Source organism: Chinchilla lanigera, unplaced genomic scaffold (genome assembly GCF_000276665.1).
Source record: "Chinchilla lanigera isolate Chin_1 unplaced genomic scaffold, ChiLan1.0 scaffold00136, whole genome shotgun sequence".
Classification (NCBI taxonomy): Eukaryota; Metazoa; Chordata; class Mammalia; order Rodentia; family Chinchillidae; genus Chinchilla; species Chinchilla lanigera.
Genome location: NW_004955537.1, coordinates 2292362 through 2303609, shown reverse-complemented (window position 1 = coordinate 2303609; position 11248 = coordinate 2292362). Strand labels below are relative to the sequence as shown.

Here is an 11248-nt window from a genome sequence, read left to right as displayed (position 1 = left end):
GGAAACCCCCCCACACACAAAAAAAATAGGGCTTATATTAAAAAAAAAAAAAAAAAAAAAGAACCACCTGATGACTAAAGAGGGGAGGAAGGAGGAATGCCAGCCGGAAGGTTGTCTGTCAGAGCAGGGTGAAGTCCAGAGCTGTAATTTCAACCCTGCTGTATTTATCCACTTCGTATTACTGCCTCTTTTACTCAGGGTTAGTTTTTCTTTTTCCCTCCCAACTGAGCACTGGTGCAATCGATTCTAAGTTCTGTGCAATGGTCCAACGGTCCCTACCTTCAGGCATCTGTGCCCTTGCCAACTTCCCTCGTTTGTGGGCGGGCCTGTGACTAACCAACAGGACCTGACAAAGGTGACAAGAGGTCACTTCTGTGATCGGACTGTAAGAGGCTAACTTCTGTCCTGCTAGCACACTCATCCTTGCTGGCGCTCATGATGGAGGTTGCCATGTTGCAGAGGTTCGTGTACAAAGGAGCTGCGGCGACCTCTGGCAACTATCGGCCAGTGAAGGAAGGCCCTCAACCCAACAAGTCTTGGGGAACTGAACCTCTGCCAACAATGTAAGTGGTGCTGAAAGCAGATCCCTCCCAGGAAGGCCTTGAGAACCCTGCCTTGGCCAGTAATGACTGCAGTTTTGCAGGATGTCAGAGAATACTGAAGCGGAAGATCCAGCAAAATTATGCTTGAACACTTGGCCCACAAAACTATGAAATGTTAAGTATGTATAGCTTTAAACCACAAAATTTATGGCAGTACATCTGTTTGATCACAGAGCATCTGCTCAAAATGTGTCATTACCATATAGGTCAGAACCTGCTGAAAACCTGAGAGACTTTCTGTAGTCAGAACCAACTACTAATATCCCTGCCCTCCAGCTCCGCAGCATCCCAGCAAAAGGCCTTCGCAGCTGGCTCCACAAGATGTGTCAGTGGGAACAGAGTGACCCGTACAAGTGATCTTGCTAGACTCAAGCCCCTCTCCCAGGTCAGGCCGTGGGCGAACCATTTACAGCTTACAAGGACTGCAGCTCAACAGGAAAGGCCACGAACAACAGGATATGGCTAGGGTATTATGAGGTACATCAGTGTGAGAAACACCATCCCCAGAAAGGAACTGGGGTGGTTCTGGGTAAGTGCACACTTCTTACTCCTTTTATAGAGTACAACAGGCAATATGGCACTGAAGGAAACACAGCCTTGATCGGTGCTGTGAATGTAGTTAATTCTGCTGAACAAACAGGAAATAGATTCCTGCATGAACCCGGTCAGAATCAGATCTAGAATAAATCAGCCCAATACCACTGTTCAGTTCTTGAATTACTCTGGTCAAAATGACTTTCAATCTATGATAACTCAGAATCAACAGGGGCTCTCCTTGTTTTTTACGCCCACTTGTCTACGTTCCTTCCCACAATATTGTAAGTTGCCGTTAATGGATCTGATCTGTTTGGGCAGCGGAACTCAGGATCTCTCTGAGGCCACAAAGTAAACTCACGCGACAGTTTGTGGCAGCCGTCTATACCTCTGCCAATTCTAAAACTGTGTGAGTTTAGAGGTGACCTCCCCAACCCGGCTTTGCTGCTGCCTCAGATCTTCCTCTACGCAGAATGGGCAGAAAGGCAAGCCAGACCTCAGCGGGGCAGACACTCCGGAAGCACCAACACGCCTCTCCAGCCATGGATGTTCTTTTCCTTTTTAATCATGCTGCAGTAGCCAACATTCCAGTTACTAGATAAATCCGCAGCTGGAGGTGTATCAATTACAGGACAGCTCAACCTAACCTGACACAAAACTGAAAGCAGGTCCCTCTGGAAAACGATCCACCAAGCTTTCTGTGGGAAGAAGAGTCTTTAACACTTCGGCTGAAGAGAACAGCTGGAGATGAAGAAGGAAAGCTGACGGGCCAGTGCTCTGAAACTCACTAGCTGGGTAGCAGTGGCCCTGAGAGGATTCCAAGAGAGAGTGCTGTGATTCCTCTCATCCTAACTAAAGGCAGTAACAACAGGATTTACATTCATACAGGGCATCATTCCAAGATCCACCTACATGCCCTCAGTTCTCATGACCACTTCCATCAAGCAGAGAATCAGGGCCACGAGGAGGTGACATTCGGGCCCTTGTGAGAGCTGCTGGTCAGGGTCCGCACTCACGACTCAGTCCCTGGAAGATGGGTTCCGTGCATGGGGGCACAGCCACGGGCTGGTTCAGCAGCCTGTCCATTATGCTGATTTTAGCATCTTGCTTCTCAATGTCCTCGTATGGAGTCCAAGATAAATCATGCTGTAGCTTGTAGGCCCCAAGGAAGTCATGCGGACGACTTGTTCCCCATTCCTAGAGAAGGCAGAGGAGTTGGTTCCGATCAGGATAGAAGTAAACAGAGTGCTTTTCCTACTTATGCCATATATTGCTTCATAGCTTCTTGCTTCAGACTACTCAGAAGCATCCTTGGGAGGCAGTCACTATACATCAGATCCCTCTCTTAACAGAGAAAATGAACAAACTAATTTAACATGCTCACACGGGGCTGTAATCCATATGTCTTGTTGCTAGACGGCTCTGAACCACTGGTGGTCCAAGCGTAACTGTCCCATTGCGTGGCATGGGGCAGGCTCACATGTACCACTGCTGGTTCAACTATGCCAGCAGGAATGTGTTAAGCATCTTTTAGAGTTAAGTCTGGCTTATACCATCCTCAATTTTCTAGGAAACCATTTAATAATCCACATGCTTAGGGGCTGGGGATTTAGGTCAGCGACACAGTGCCTGTCTGGCAAGTGCAAGCTCGTGAGTTCAATTCCCAGTACCAAAAAAAAAACAAACCAAAAATAAAAAAATCCACATGCTTATTTTCATACACATATGCCAAGCATTCTCAAAGGTCAGAGTAGATTTATTAAGCAAAGAATAAATGTTCTCACCTTTGGAGAAATAATGGAGAAGTATCGCTGGCCACTCTCACGTTGATAAAGATAGTAAATACTGCCAGGTTTTTTCACCATGTTACAAGCTATGTGATGCAAGTCAGCATCTCTGCGGGCATCTTCCAGAACCTGCAAACCACAAAGGTGTAACGTGTAAGGGGATGGAAGTAACAGGCCCACCTGGGGATCACCCCAATGAAAACTTGGAAATTGTTCAATGTTTAGGATCTTGCTCCCCCATAGCAATAAATCATTACTGGGGTCCAGATGATTCTGAAGAAATAAAAATTAGATGATTGCTACTATGCTGAAAATGTTTTCAGAGAAAAGTCTATTTCAAAATGTTGAATATCTCTGGCTTTGGGTGACTCAAGTTTCTTCTTTTTCTGTGTTAAAGTACATTTCTTTTAAGAATGAAAACATTTTTTTTCCCTTAAAAGGCTTCTTATCTCATTGAACTTCCTCTTGGGGGAAAAAAACAAAAACAAAAAAAACCACCTCATACTTCCAGCACTCGAGGCTGAGACAATTAGAAACTTAGCAAGATCCTGTCTCAAAATTTTAAAAAATTTAAAAAGGGCTAAGGACATGAGTTTGATTTCAGTACTGGGGTAAAAAAACTAAAAACTTATACTTTCCTTCTGCCCCAGTTTAGACATTGCTTGTACCCCAGAGGGTGCTGTCCTGGGTGTGTGGGGTTTCATTACCCATTTGGTGATGTGAGCTAAAGGAAGATGTGCAGCCTAGCAGGAGGCCCTTTGGTCAGTGCGGCACTGTCCTTAGGAGGAAATACTATTCTCCTAGTGGGAGCTCATGAGACAGAGAGAGTCTCAGCACGAGCAAGGGCATGCTGTTACAAAACCTGACCCTTGATTCTCTGGCTTTCTGCATGGAGGTGTGATTTCTCCTGCCACACATGTGCCTGCTGCAACTAGAAGCAGACCAGCAGGCTCTCCTCAGAGCTGATCATGCCAGCATCATGCCACTGAACCTCCTAAAACTGTGAGCTAAACAAACCTTTTCTTTATAAAGCTAGCCTGCTTCAGGTATTTCATCACAGTAACAAAAGAGACTAATACAACCTCGGGTTTGCTTCTTCCACCTTACTCAAAACTTTCTACCTTCTAGGAGATACTAAAGACAAATAAGCTACCATGTTTATAAGCAAGTTTGGCCCACTCTGTCAACTAAATAAAGTGAAAGCCTACCTAGAAGTCTTTCCTTACCTTTCTGGCTTGTTCTTGCAAATGCTGGACTTGTTCAACTATGACTGACAACTTGCTGGTGGCATTTGCTCGGACAAATTCATCAGCCTACAAGTGAAAGGAAACCAAACTGGAGTGAAAAAGGATGACTGCTGCGACGTTATTTAGATCCAGTGTGGAGAATAATGTCAACACGTTCCCTTACACCTGAAGTATTCTTCCCAGTCTCACTACCGCCATGTAAATTCCTACTCACGCCAAGGCCCCGGGCCAACTGCAGTGCTTATGCAAAGCCCACACTGACTTGAGCTCACACCACAGAATTAAGTGCTCCTTCTTGTCCACTTCCATTACTTTCCACCCTTTTCCCTCTGAACTCTAGTCAGACGGAACTTGTTTGGTTGTCCTGCCCTGCTCTCTTGCTACCAAATATACTGAGTATGTCCACCTCTCCATCTAATACATCCCCTCGTTCTCTGCATGACGAACCCCTGGCATTTCCCAGCTCTCCCATTTATCTTCTCGTGTTTCAACACTTCCAAAATCAAAGATGGGCCTTAGAATGAGAAATCAGAAGGTACTCGTGATTTGACTCTTATTACTCACTAATGTAGGCCTCTAACAAACACATTCTCTCCCTCCCCGTGTATATGTACATATTTGAAATATTATATATTATGTGTAAAAATATATGTATATATAAAATGTTTATATAATAAATATATATAAACCTGGCCATTACTTTAGCTGAATTATTTACTTCCTACCTACTTAAATTTTAACTTAGAGTTGCATCCCTAATTGATATTCCTAAATGAAATTTTTTTTTTCATTTTTGAGACAGGGTTTCATTATACAGTTAAGGCTGGCCTTGAACTCACTTTGTAGCCCAGGCGGGCCTCGAACTCATAGTGATCCTGCTGCCTCAGTCTCCCAAGTGCTGGGATTACAGGCATGTGCCACCACACCTGGCTCATTTAATGTTTTTTAAAAGACTATACTACGGCCAGATATAGTGGAGCACACCTGTAATCCCAGCATGCAAGAGACTGAGGCAGAAGGATCGAATTGAGTTTAAGGCCAGGCTGGGCTACATAGTGAGTTCAAGGCCAGCCTGGACTACACAGTAAGACCCTGTCTTAAAAACAAACAAACAAAAAACTACATTATGAAGCTAGATCTCATGTGTTGTGTGCCTATAGTCTATTATTCTGGAGACTGAGGCAGAGGGATTGCTCGAGCTTAGCAGATGGAAGAAGACCTGGACAACAAAGCAATACTCCTCCAGAAGGCCTGCGCTCTGTGTGGTAGCATATACTGAAACTGGAACAATACAGAAAAGATTAGCATGCCCCCGCCACCATTCAAGAATGACACGCAATTTGTGAAATGTCCCGTATTTTCTTCCTGAGTTACTGGAAAGTATGAAATTGTTAAAACAAGTTGTAATTTACATGACTAACATTTGGATAGTTCTGTAGGTGCTGATGTAATAAAAACAAAACAAAACAGAACTACATTATGAAGCAGGGTACCATGTGGTGTGTTAGCTGTTTGTTCTCTCTTTACAATGCAGCAACCAGGACTGATCCTATTGTACTGAGTAGGTTGCGCCAAAGCCAAAATCACATCACAGGGAGATTTACACTAACTGAAGAGACCTCCACAGTAGCGACAGAGTTTTCCTTCCCTAACGGATGCACCCTCAGCACAGTAACAATAGAAACATGAGAACACAAGGTAGTAAGACACCTCCAGAAACCTTTAATTCCTTAAAAGCTGATCTCAGGGGCACTGAAGTATAGAGGAAGTCACAAACAACAAACTAAAAAATCAAATGGTTAAAATGTCTGAAGAGATCTAAGAAACAAGAAAATTCTCAAGATGTTTTCAGTGATTTTAAAGAGGTCTTAACTAGATAAAGGAATTAATATTCAGCAAGTTTAAAGAAGACACAAATAATAAGCTAACTGAATTAAACAAGATGTGAATGACCATTTTGGTGAAGAACTAAGGAAATCAAGCAGAAATTCAGGAGATGAATTCAATTGAGATTTCCTGTTCACTGTGGCTGTTTGTGTCTTGGGATCCGCTATGAGAAGACCTCTGTGCTCTTGGGCAGGTTCTTTTTTTTTTTTCTCTGTTGTTTTGGAACTCTTCTGGACTTGAGCCAGCAGTGAAGTTCAGTGTGTTCTGAGGATAGGCTGAGATCCAGGATGAAAAAAAGGCCCTTTGATAATAATGACAGAGAAGTAAGAACTGGGGACAGACACCCGAGAAATAACGGTCCCATAACAAGGATGGTTCAAATATTAGTTTTCTTATCCTATCTTTTATTGTGGAATCACTTTTTTAAAATATTTAAAATTAACAAAAAAACTCATTAAGGGGGCTGGGGATTTAGCTCAGTGGCACAGCACCTGCCTGGCAAGCGCAAGGTCGTGAGTTCAATTCCCGGTACCGGAAAAAAAACAAAAGTTATAATATACAGATGGTCAGTCATTTGCCATGAAATGCAACTAAAGGCAAGGAACTTGCTTAAAATTGTTCAAATAACTCTCAAAAGTAGGAGATACCTGTGTAACTAATTCAAGTAATAGGAAGGATTATCACCCAGACATCTGAAATCTGTCAAAAAATTATCAACTTACTTTCAAGAAAAGCTGATTAACTTCCAACAGTACACAATTATGCCAACAAAAGAAACTAAGAGGTTAAACTGGAACTAAAGTATATTAAGGACTCAACTCAATGCGAGAGCACTTGTGAAGCATGCACAAGAAAGTCCTGAGGTCAATCTCTGACACATTAAAAAAAGAAGAAATTTAAGAGAACTTGCTGGTTAGCTGAGAAATCTTAAGGTAAACATCAAGTATAAACCAAAGTTGGAGGTAAAGCAAAATGATACAAGTAAATGGAGTCAATTCTCTGTTTGTCCCACAAATATGTAAGGCAATTACCACGTGTCAGATGCTACGTTAGGGTCTCAATATATCAGCAAACATGAGAAGTTCCTATTTTTGTCAAGACCATAGTCTAAGGCAGCTGTACACTAGAAATAGGAAGTAAGTTACTAGGCATGCTGGCACCTGCCTGTAATTCCAGCACTTTCAGAGGCTGAGGCAGGAGAACCACAAGTTCAAATCCCACACTGGCAACTTAGTAAGATTCTGTCTCAAAATTTAAAAAGAAAGGTTTTAAGGGCTAGGGATCTAGCTCAGTGTGAAGGCCCTGAACTCAATCCCCAGTACCATAAGAAAACAAAACAAAACAAAATAACCGCAACAGCAAGTCATATATGAAGTTTTTACATTTTCTAGTAACTACATTAACGGTAAAAATAGCCAGGCACGGTGGCTCACTCTTGTAATACCAGCAATTGGGAAACTTAGAAAGCTGAGGCAGGAGGATTGCTGTGAGTTCAAGGACAACTTGAACTACATAGTGAGATCCTGTCTCCAAAAAAAAAAAAGTAAAAATAAATAAATAAAACAATTGTAATAATATATTTTATTTAAGCCAATATATCAAAAACACTTTCATTTTTAATGCAATCAATATTTTAAAAATTAGGATATTTTACAATTCATAGTAAGTCTTCAAAATACAGCTTATGGGGCTGGGGATTTAGCTCAGCGGCAAAGCGCCTGCCTGGCAAGCGCAAGGTCGTGAGTTCGGTTCCTGGTACCGGAGAAAAACAAAACAAAACAAAACAAACAAACAAACAAAATACAGCTTATACAGTAGCTCAGACTTAATGTAGATGCCAAATTTCATTGGAAATAGTTGATCTGTATTCAGACTTCATGAAATTTATAGTTTAAAAGTTGATCTAGGGCTGGGGATGTAGCTCAGTGGCGCAGCACCTGCCTGGCAAGTGCAAGGGCCTGAGTTGCATTCCTAGTACCAAAAAAAGGAAAGCCTAGAAAGTTGATTCATAGGCCAGGCATGGTGGTGCGTCCCTGTAATACCAGCACTCAGAAGGCTGAGGCAGGAGGATTGCTGCGAGTTTGACTCCAGTCTGGGCTACAAAGTAAGCTGAAGGCAAGCCTGAACTGCATAGTGAGACCCTGTCTCAGAAAGACAAAAAAAAAAAAAAGTAAATACAAAACTTATGCCTTAATACCAAGCCTCCCAAGCTTTCTAAACATACATTAAATCAAATCCCAGAGATCAGGTCTGCTAGAAAGTATTTCAGTAGACAAATAATATATATGCGGTTCAATTTTTCTTCAGCTTCTCCAAAACTGATTATATTGGAAAAATTGAGGCAGCTAAATAATGCATATTTCACTAGATTTTAGGAAGAAAGACAAACACCATGCTTCTTTTTTGGTTCTCACCATTATAATAAGTATGATGTCCACTCAGTAACATATGAAAATGTTGTTTGCCCAAACTTTGTCCCTGGTCACCTTGCTACCAAGAACAGTGACCTTATTTAACAGACACATACTACTCTCCTAATTCATAAAAGTTGTACTTTGCTCCCCACTGTCTAAAAAAGACAAAAGTCTTAGTTAAAAGAATTTACCTAAGTATTTGAATTTTTGTTAAATAAAATAAAAACAGTACAGATGTTTGTGAGGAAATTTGAGCAAACTATTAATTTTGTGCAAAACAAAGACTTTTGAATATAACCAAGGACAGGATAAGGGACTATTTTTTAAAGCAGCAGATTCTATAACTGGATGTCCTGGAAGGCCAATTCCCTTCCCCAGCTTAAGTCTCACCCAGTGGCACTAGGGGTCTCAGGACTCCTGCAGCTTGGGGGCCCACAAGCAAAGGAGACAGTAACCCTGTCGTCTCTAATCCCTTTTTGGTTTCCAGGAAATGTTGGGGATTTCAAGAGACTAGAGAGAAGGCCAGTCATGGTGGTGCATGCCTGTAATTCCAGCACTTGGGAGGCTGAGGGAGGAGAATCGTTGCGAGTTCGAGACCAGCCTGGGCTACAAAGTGAGCTCAAGGCCAGCCTGAATTGCACAGCAAGACCCCGTCTCAAAAAAACAGAGACCAGAGAGACCACAGAAGAATCAAGACAATCAGTTTATTCAGATGTACACCCGCTTCAGCCGACTTCTGTCCAAAGGGGCTGAGTGCTAAAGGAAGGAAGGGCTCCAAGTTGCCAAGGGAGTTGGTCTTCCCTGGAACTTGTGGGCAGGCAGGAGAACCAAGGCAGACTGTCAAATTGTGACAGTTCTGTAGCATATCTTGGTGCCCTCTCCTCCAGCATAACAGAATGTTATGGGAACAGGAGGTTATAAAGTTTTACTTGCAGGAACAAAACTTACTGCTTTTATCTATATTAGAACCAAGAACAACAGTTATATGGAGTGGACAGTTTGAAAAATGTGACTTTTTCTTTTTAAATCCTGCTTCAATGCATGTCTGTAATCCCAGCACTCAGGAGGCTGGAGCAGGAAGCTCTCCATGAGTTTGAGGCCAGCCTGAGCTACATAAGCAAGTTCACCAGCCTGCATTCCATAGTAAGACCCTGCCTCAAAAAGAAAAAAAGTAAGAAAGGACTTAGTTTTTCAATGAATGTGAGGAGCTCTCCTACTTCAAACTGTTCATTTTGGCCGGGCGTGGTGGCACACACCTGTAATCCCAGCACTCAGGAGGCTGAGGCAGGAGGATCGCTCGAGTTTGAGACCAGCCTGGGCTACAAAGTGAGGTCAAGGCCAGCCTGAATTATATAGCGAGACCCTGTCTCAAAAAAAAAAAACTGTTCATTTTACAGATAAAGCTGAGGCCCAGAGATAATTTGCCTAAAGGTCATGTCAAATGTGGCATAAAGACTCATGTATCAAATGTCCAGTGCATTTTCTGTTGTTTTTCATTTCCTTTACTTTACCTATTTTGGCAATCAATGTCGAACCTCTCATTTTAGGAATACTGTGCCCAATCATTGAAGACTGTCTTGGTTACTTTTCTCTCGTTGCTGAGATAAAATACCCAAAGCCCAAAATTAAGGAAGGAAAGGTTTATTTAGCTTACAGTTTGTGGAGGTTTCAGTCTATGATCAGTTGGCTCCAAGGCAGAAGGGCATGACACAAGGGCAATACTTCACGGCCGCACAACACGGCAAAAGCAGCAAGAACAGAAGGGGAGGAAAACAAGCCTCTTTGCCTCCCTTATATTATAAGCATTATCTCTATGCCCCCATCTTCCTCAGGCTCATGATGAATACAAAGTAAGACCCTGGACCCTGGCCAGTCACTTCATTAACCTTCTAAGCTTCTCAAGGTGACATAATGAACATCCTAGAGCAGGAAGGGCATGTCCTTTTCACCCCAGGATGTAGAACTGCTGAGTCACTTAGCCAAGCCTCTAGACTCAAGTTAACACAATGTATCAACCATAACAAACACACAGGACAAAACTTCAGGCCTCACCCGCCTACAAAAGGTTTAAAGTTAGTTCTACAAGCTCTCCGGCAATAGATAAAGATCTTCTGAACAGCAGCTTGAAATGAGTGGAGTTAGCATCCCGGGAAAATTTTAGGGTGATTTTCCGTGTAATAGCAAACACTTCCATACTGCCTACCTCACAGGGCTGTCCTAAGGTGCAAATGAAACAATGAATACTGAAAGGGTTATGCAGTTTCCCGCGAAGGAAGACAGCTAATCACTTCCCCAGCAGCGCCCGCTCACCTTCTGGACCTGCTCTGCGAGCGCCACGAGGTCCAGCGGGTCCCCGACCCGGTGGGTGTGGTAGGGGCTCACGAGGGCCAGGCCGCCGGGGCTCGGCGTGCGCTCCACCAGGGCTCCTGCGACACACAGCGGGAACACGGGCCGTGAGCTCCCGCCCTCGACCTGCCGCGGAGCCCCAGAGACTAGCTTCCCGGCAGCTTCTTGCCCCCGGCCAACCTCCGCCCCGCGTACCTCCCTGACCAGCCGCCGCTGGAACTTCCCGACTCTCCACGTCTCCCTCTGCCTGCTCTGGGGTCTCAGCGCCCTCCATGACAACGACGCGCCCCGGCCCTGCCAGCCAGAAGAACCTGCGCACAAAGGCTTGTGGGCGGAGCTTCCGTGTTCCCAAGCCAATGGGCGTCAGAGCCACAGAACCAGCCTGAGCTCTGAGACTTGGTTCCAGCTGACGCCCAGAGTCCGACTGTGGA

General features: G+C 43.6%; 1 protein-coding gene across 1 annotated transcript; it reads right to left on the bottom strand.

The window, feature by feature from the left end:
• Nucleotides 1-1671: 1671 nt before the first annotated feature.
• Nucleotides 1672-11180, bottom strand: LOC102015143 (chromosome unknown open reading frame, human C1orf50). Its single transcript, XM_005410617.2, has 5 exons — nucleotides 11013-11180; nucleotides 10782-10897; nucleotides 4150-4236; nucleotides 2921-3052; nucleotides 1672-2333 (listed from the first exon to the last, which is right to left on the bottom strand). Exons 1-5 carry the CDS (start codon nucleotides 11089-11091, stop codon nucleotides 2136-2138), a joined length of 612 nt encoding a protein of 203 aa, XP_005410674.1. The 5' UTR covers nucleotides 11092-11180; the 3' UTR covers nucleotides 1672-2135.
• Nucleotides 11181-11248: the final 68 nt, after the last annotated feature.

Excerpts from the sequence above, each read along its gene's own strand:
- LOC102015143 (XM_005410617.2), bottom strand. The coding sequence starts at position 11,091 with ATGGAGGGCGCTGAGACCCCAGAGCAGGCAGAGGGAGACGTGGAGAGT. Across the intron at positions 10,898-11,012 it reads AGCGGCGGCTGGTCAGGGAG|GAGCCCTGGTGGAGCGCACG; the intron begins GTACGCGGGGCG and ends TGTGTGTCGCAG. Across the intron at positions 3,053-4,149 it reads TGCAAGAACAAGCCAGAAAG|GTTCTGGAAGATGCCCGCAG; the intron begins GTAAGGAAAGAC and ends TGTGGTTTGCAG.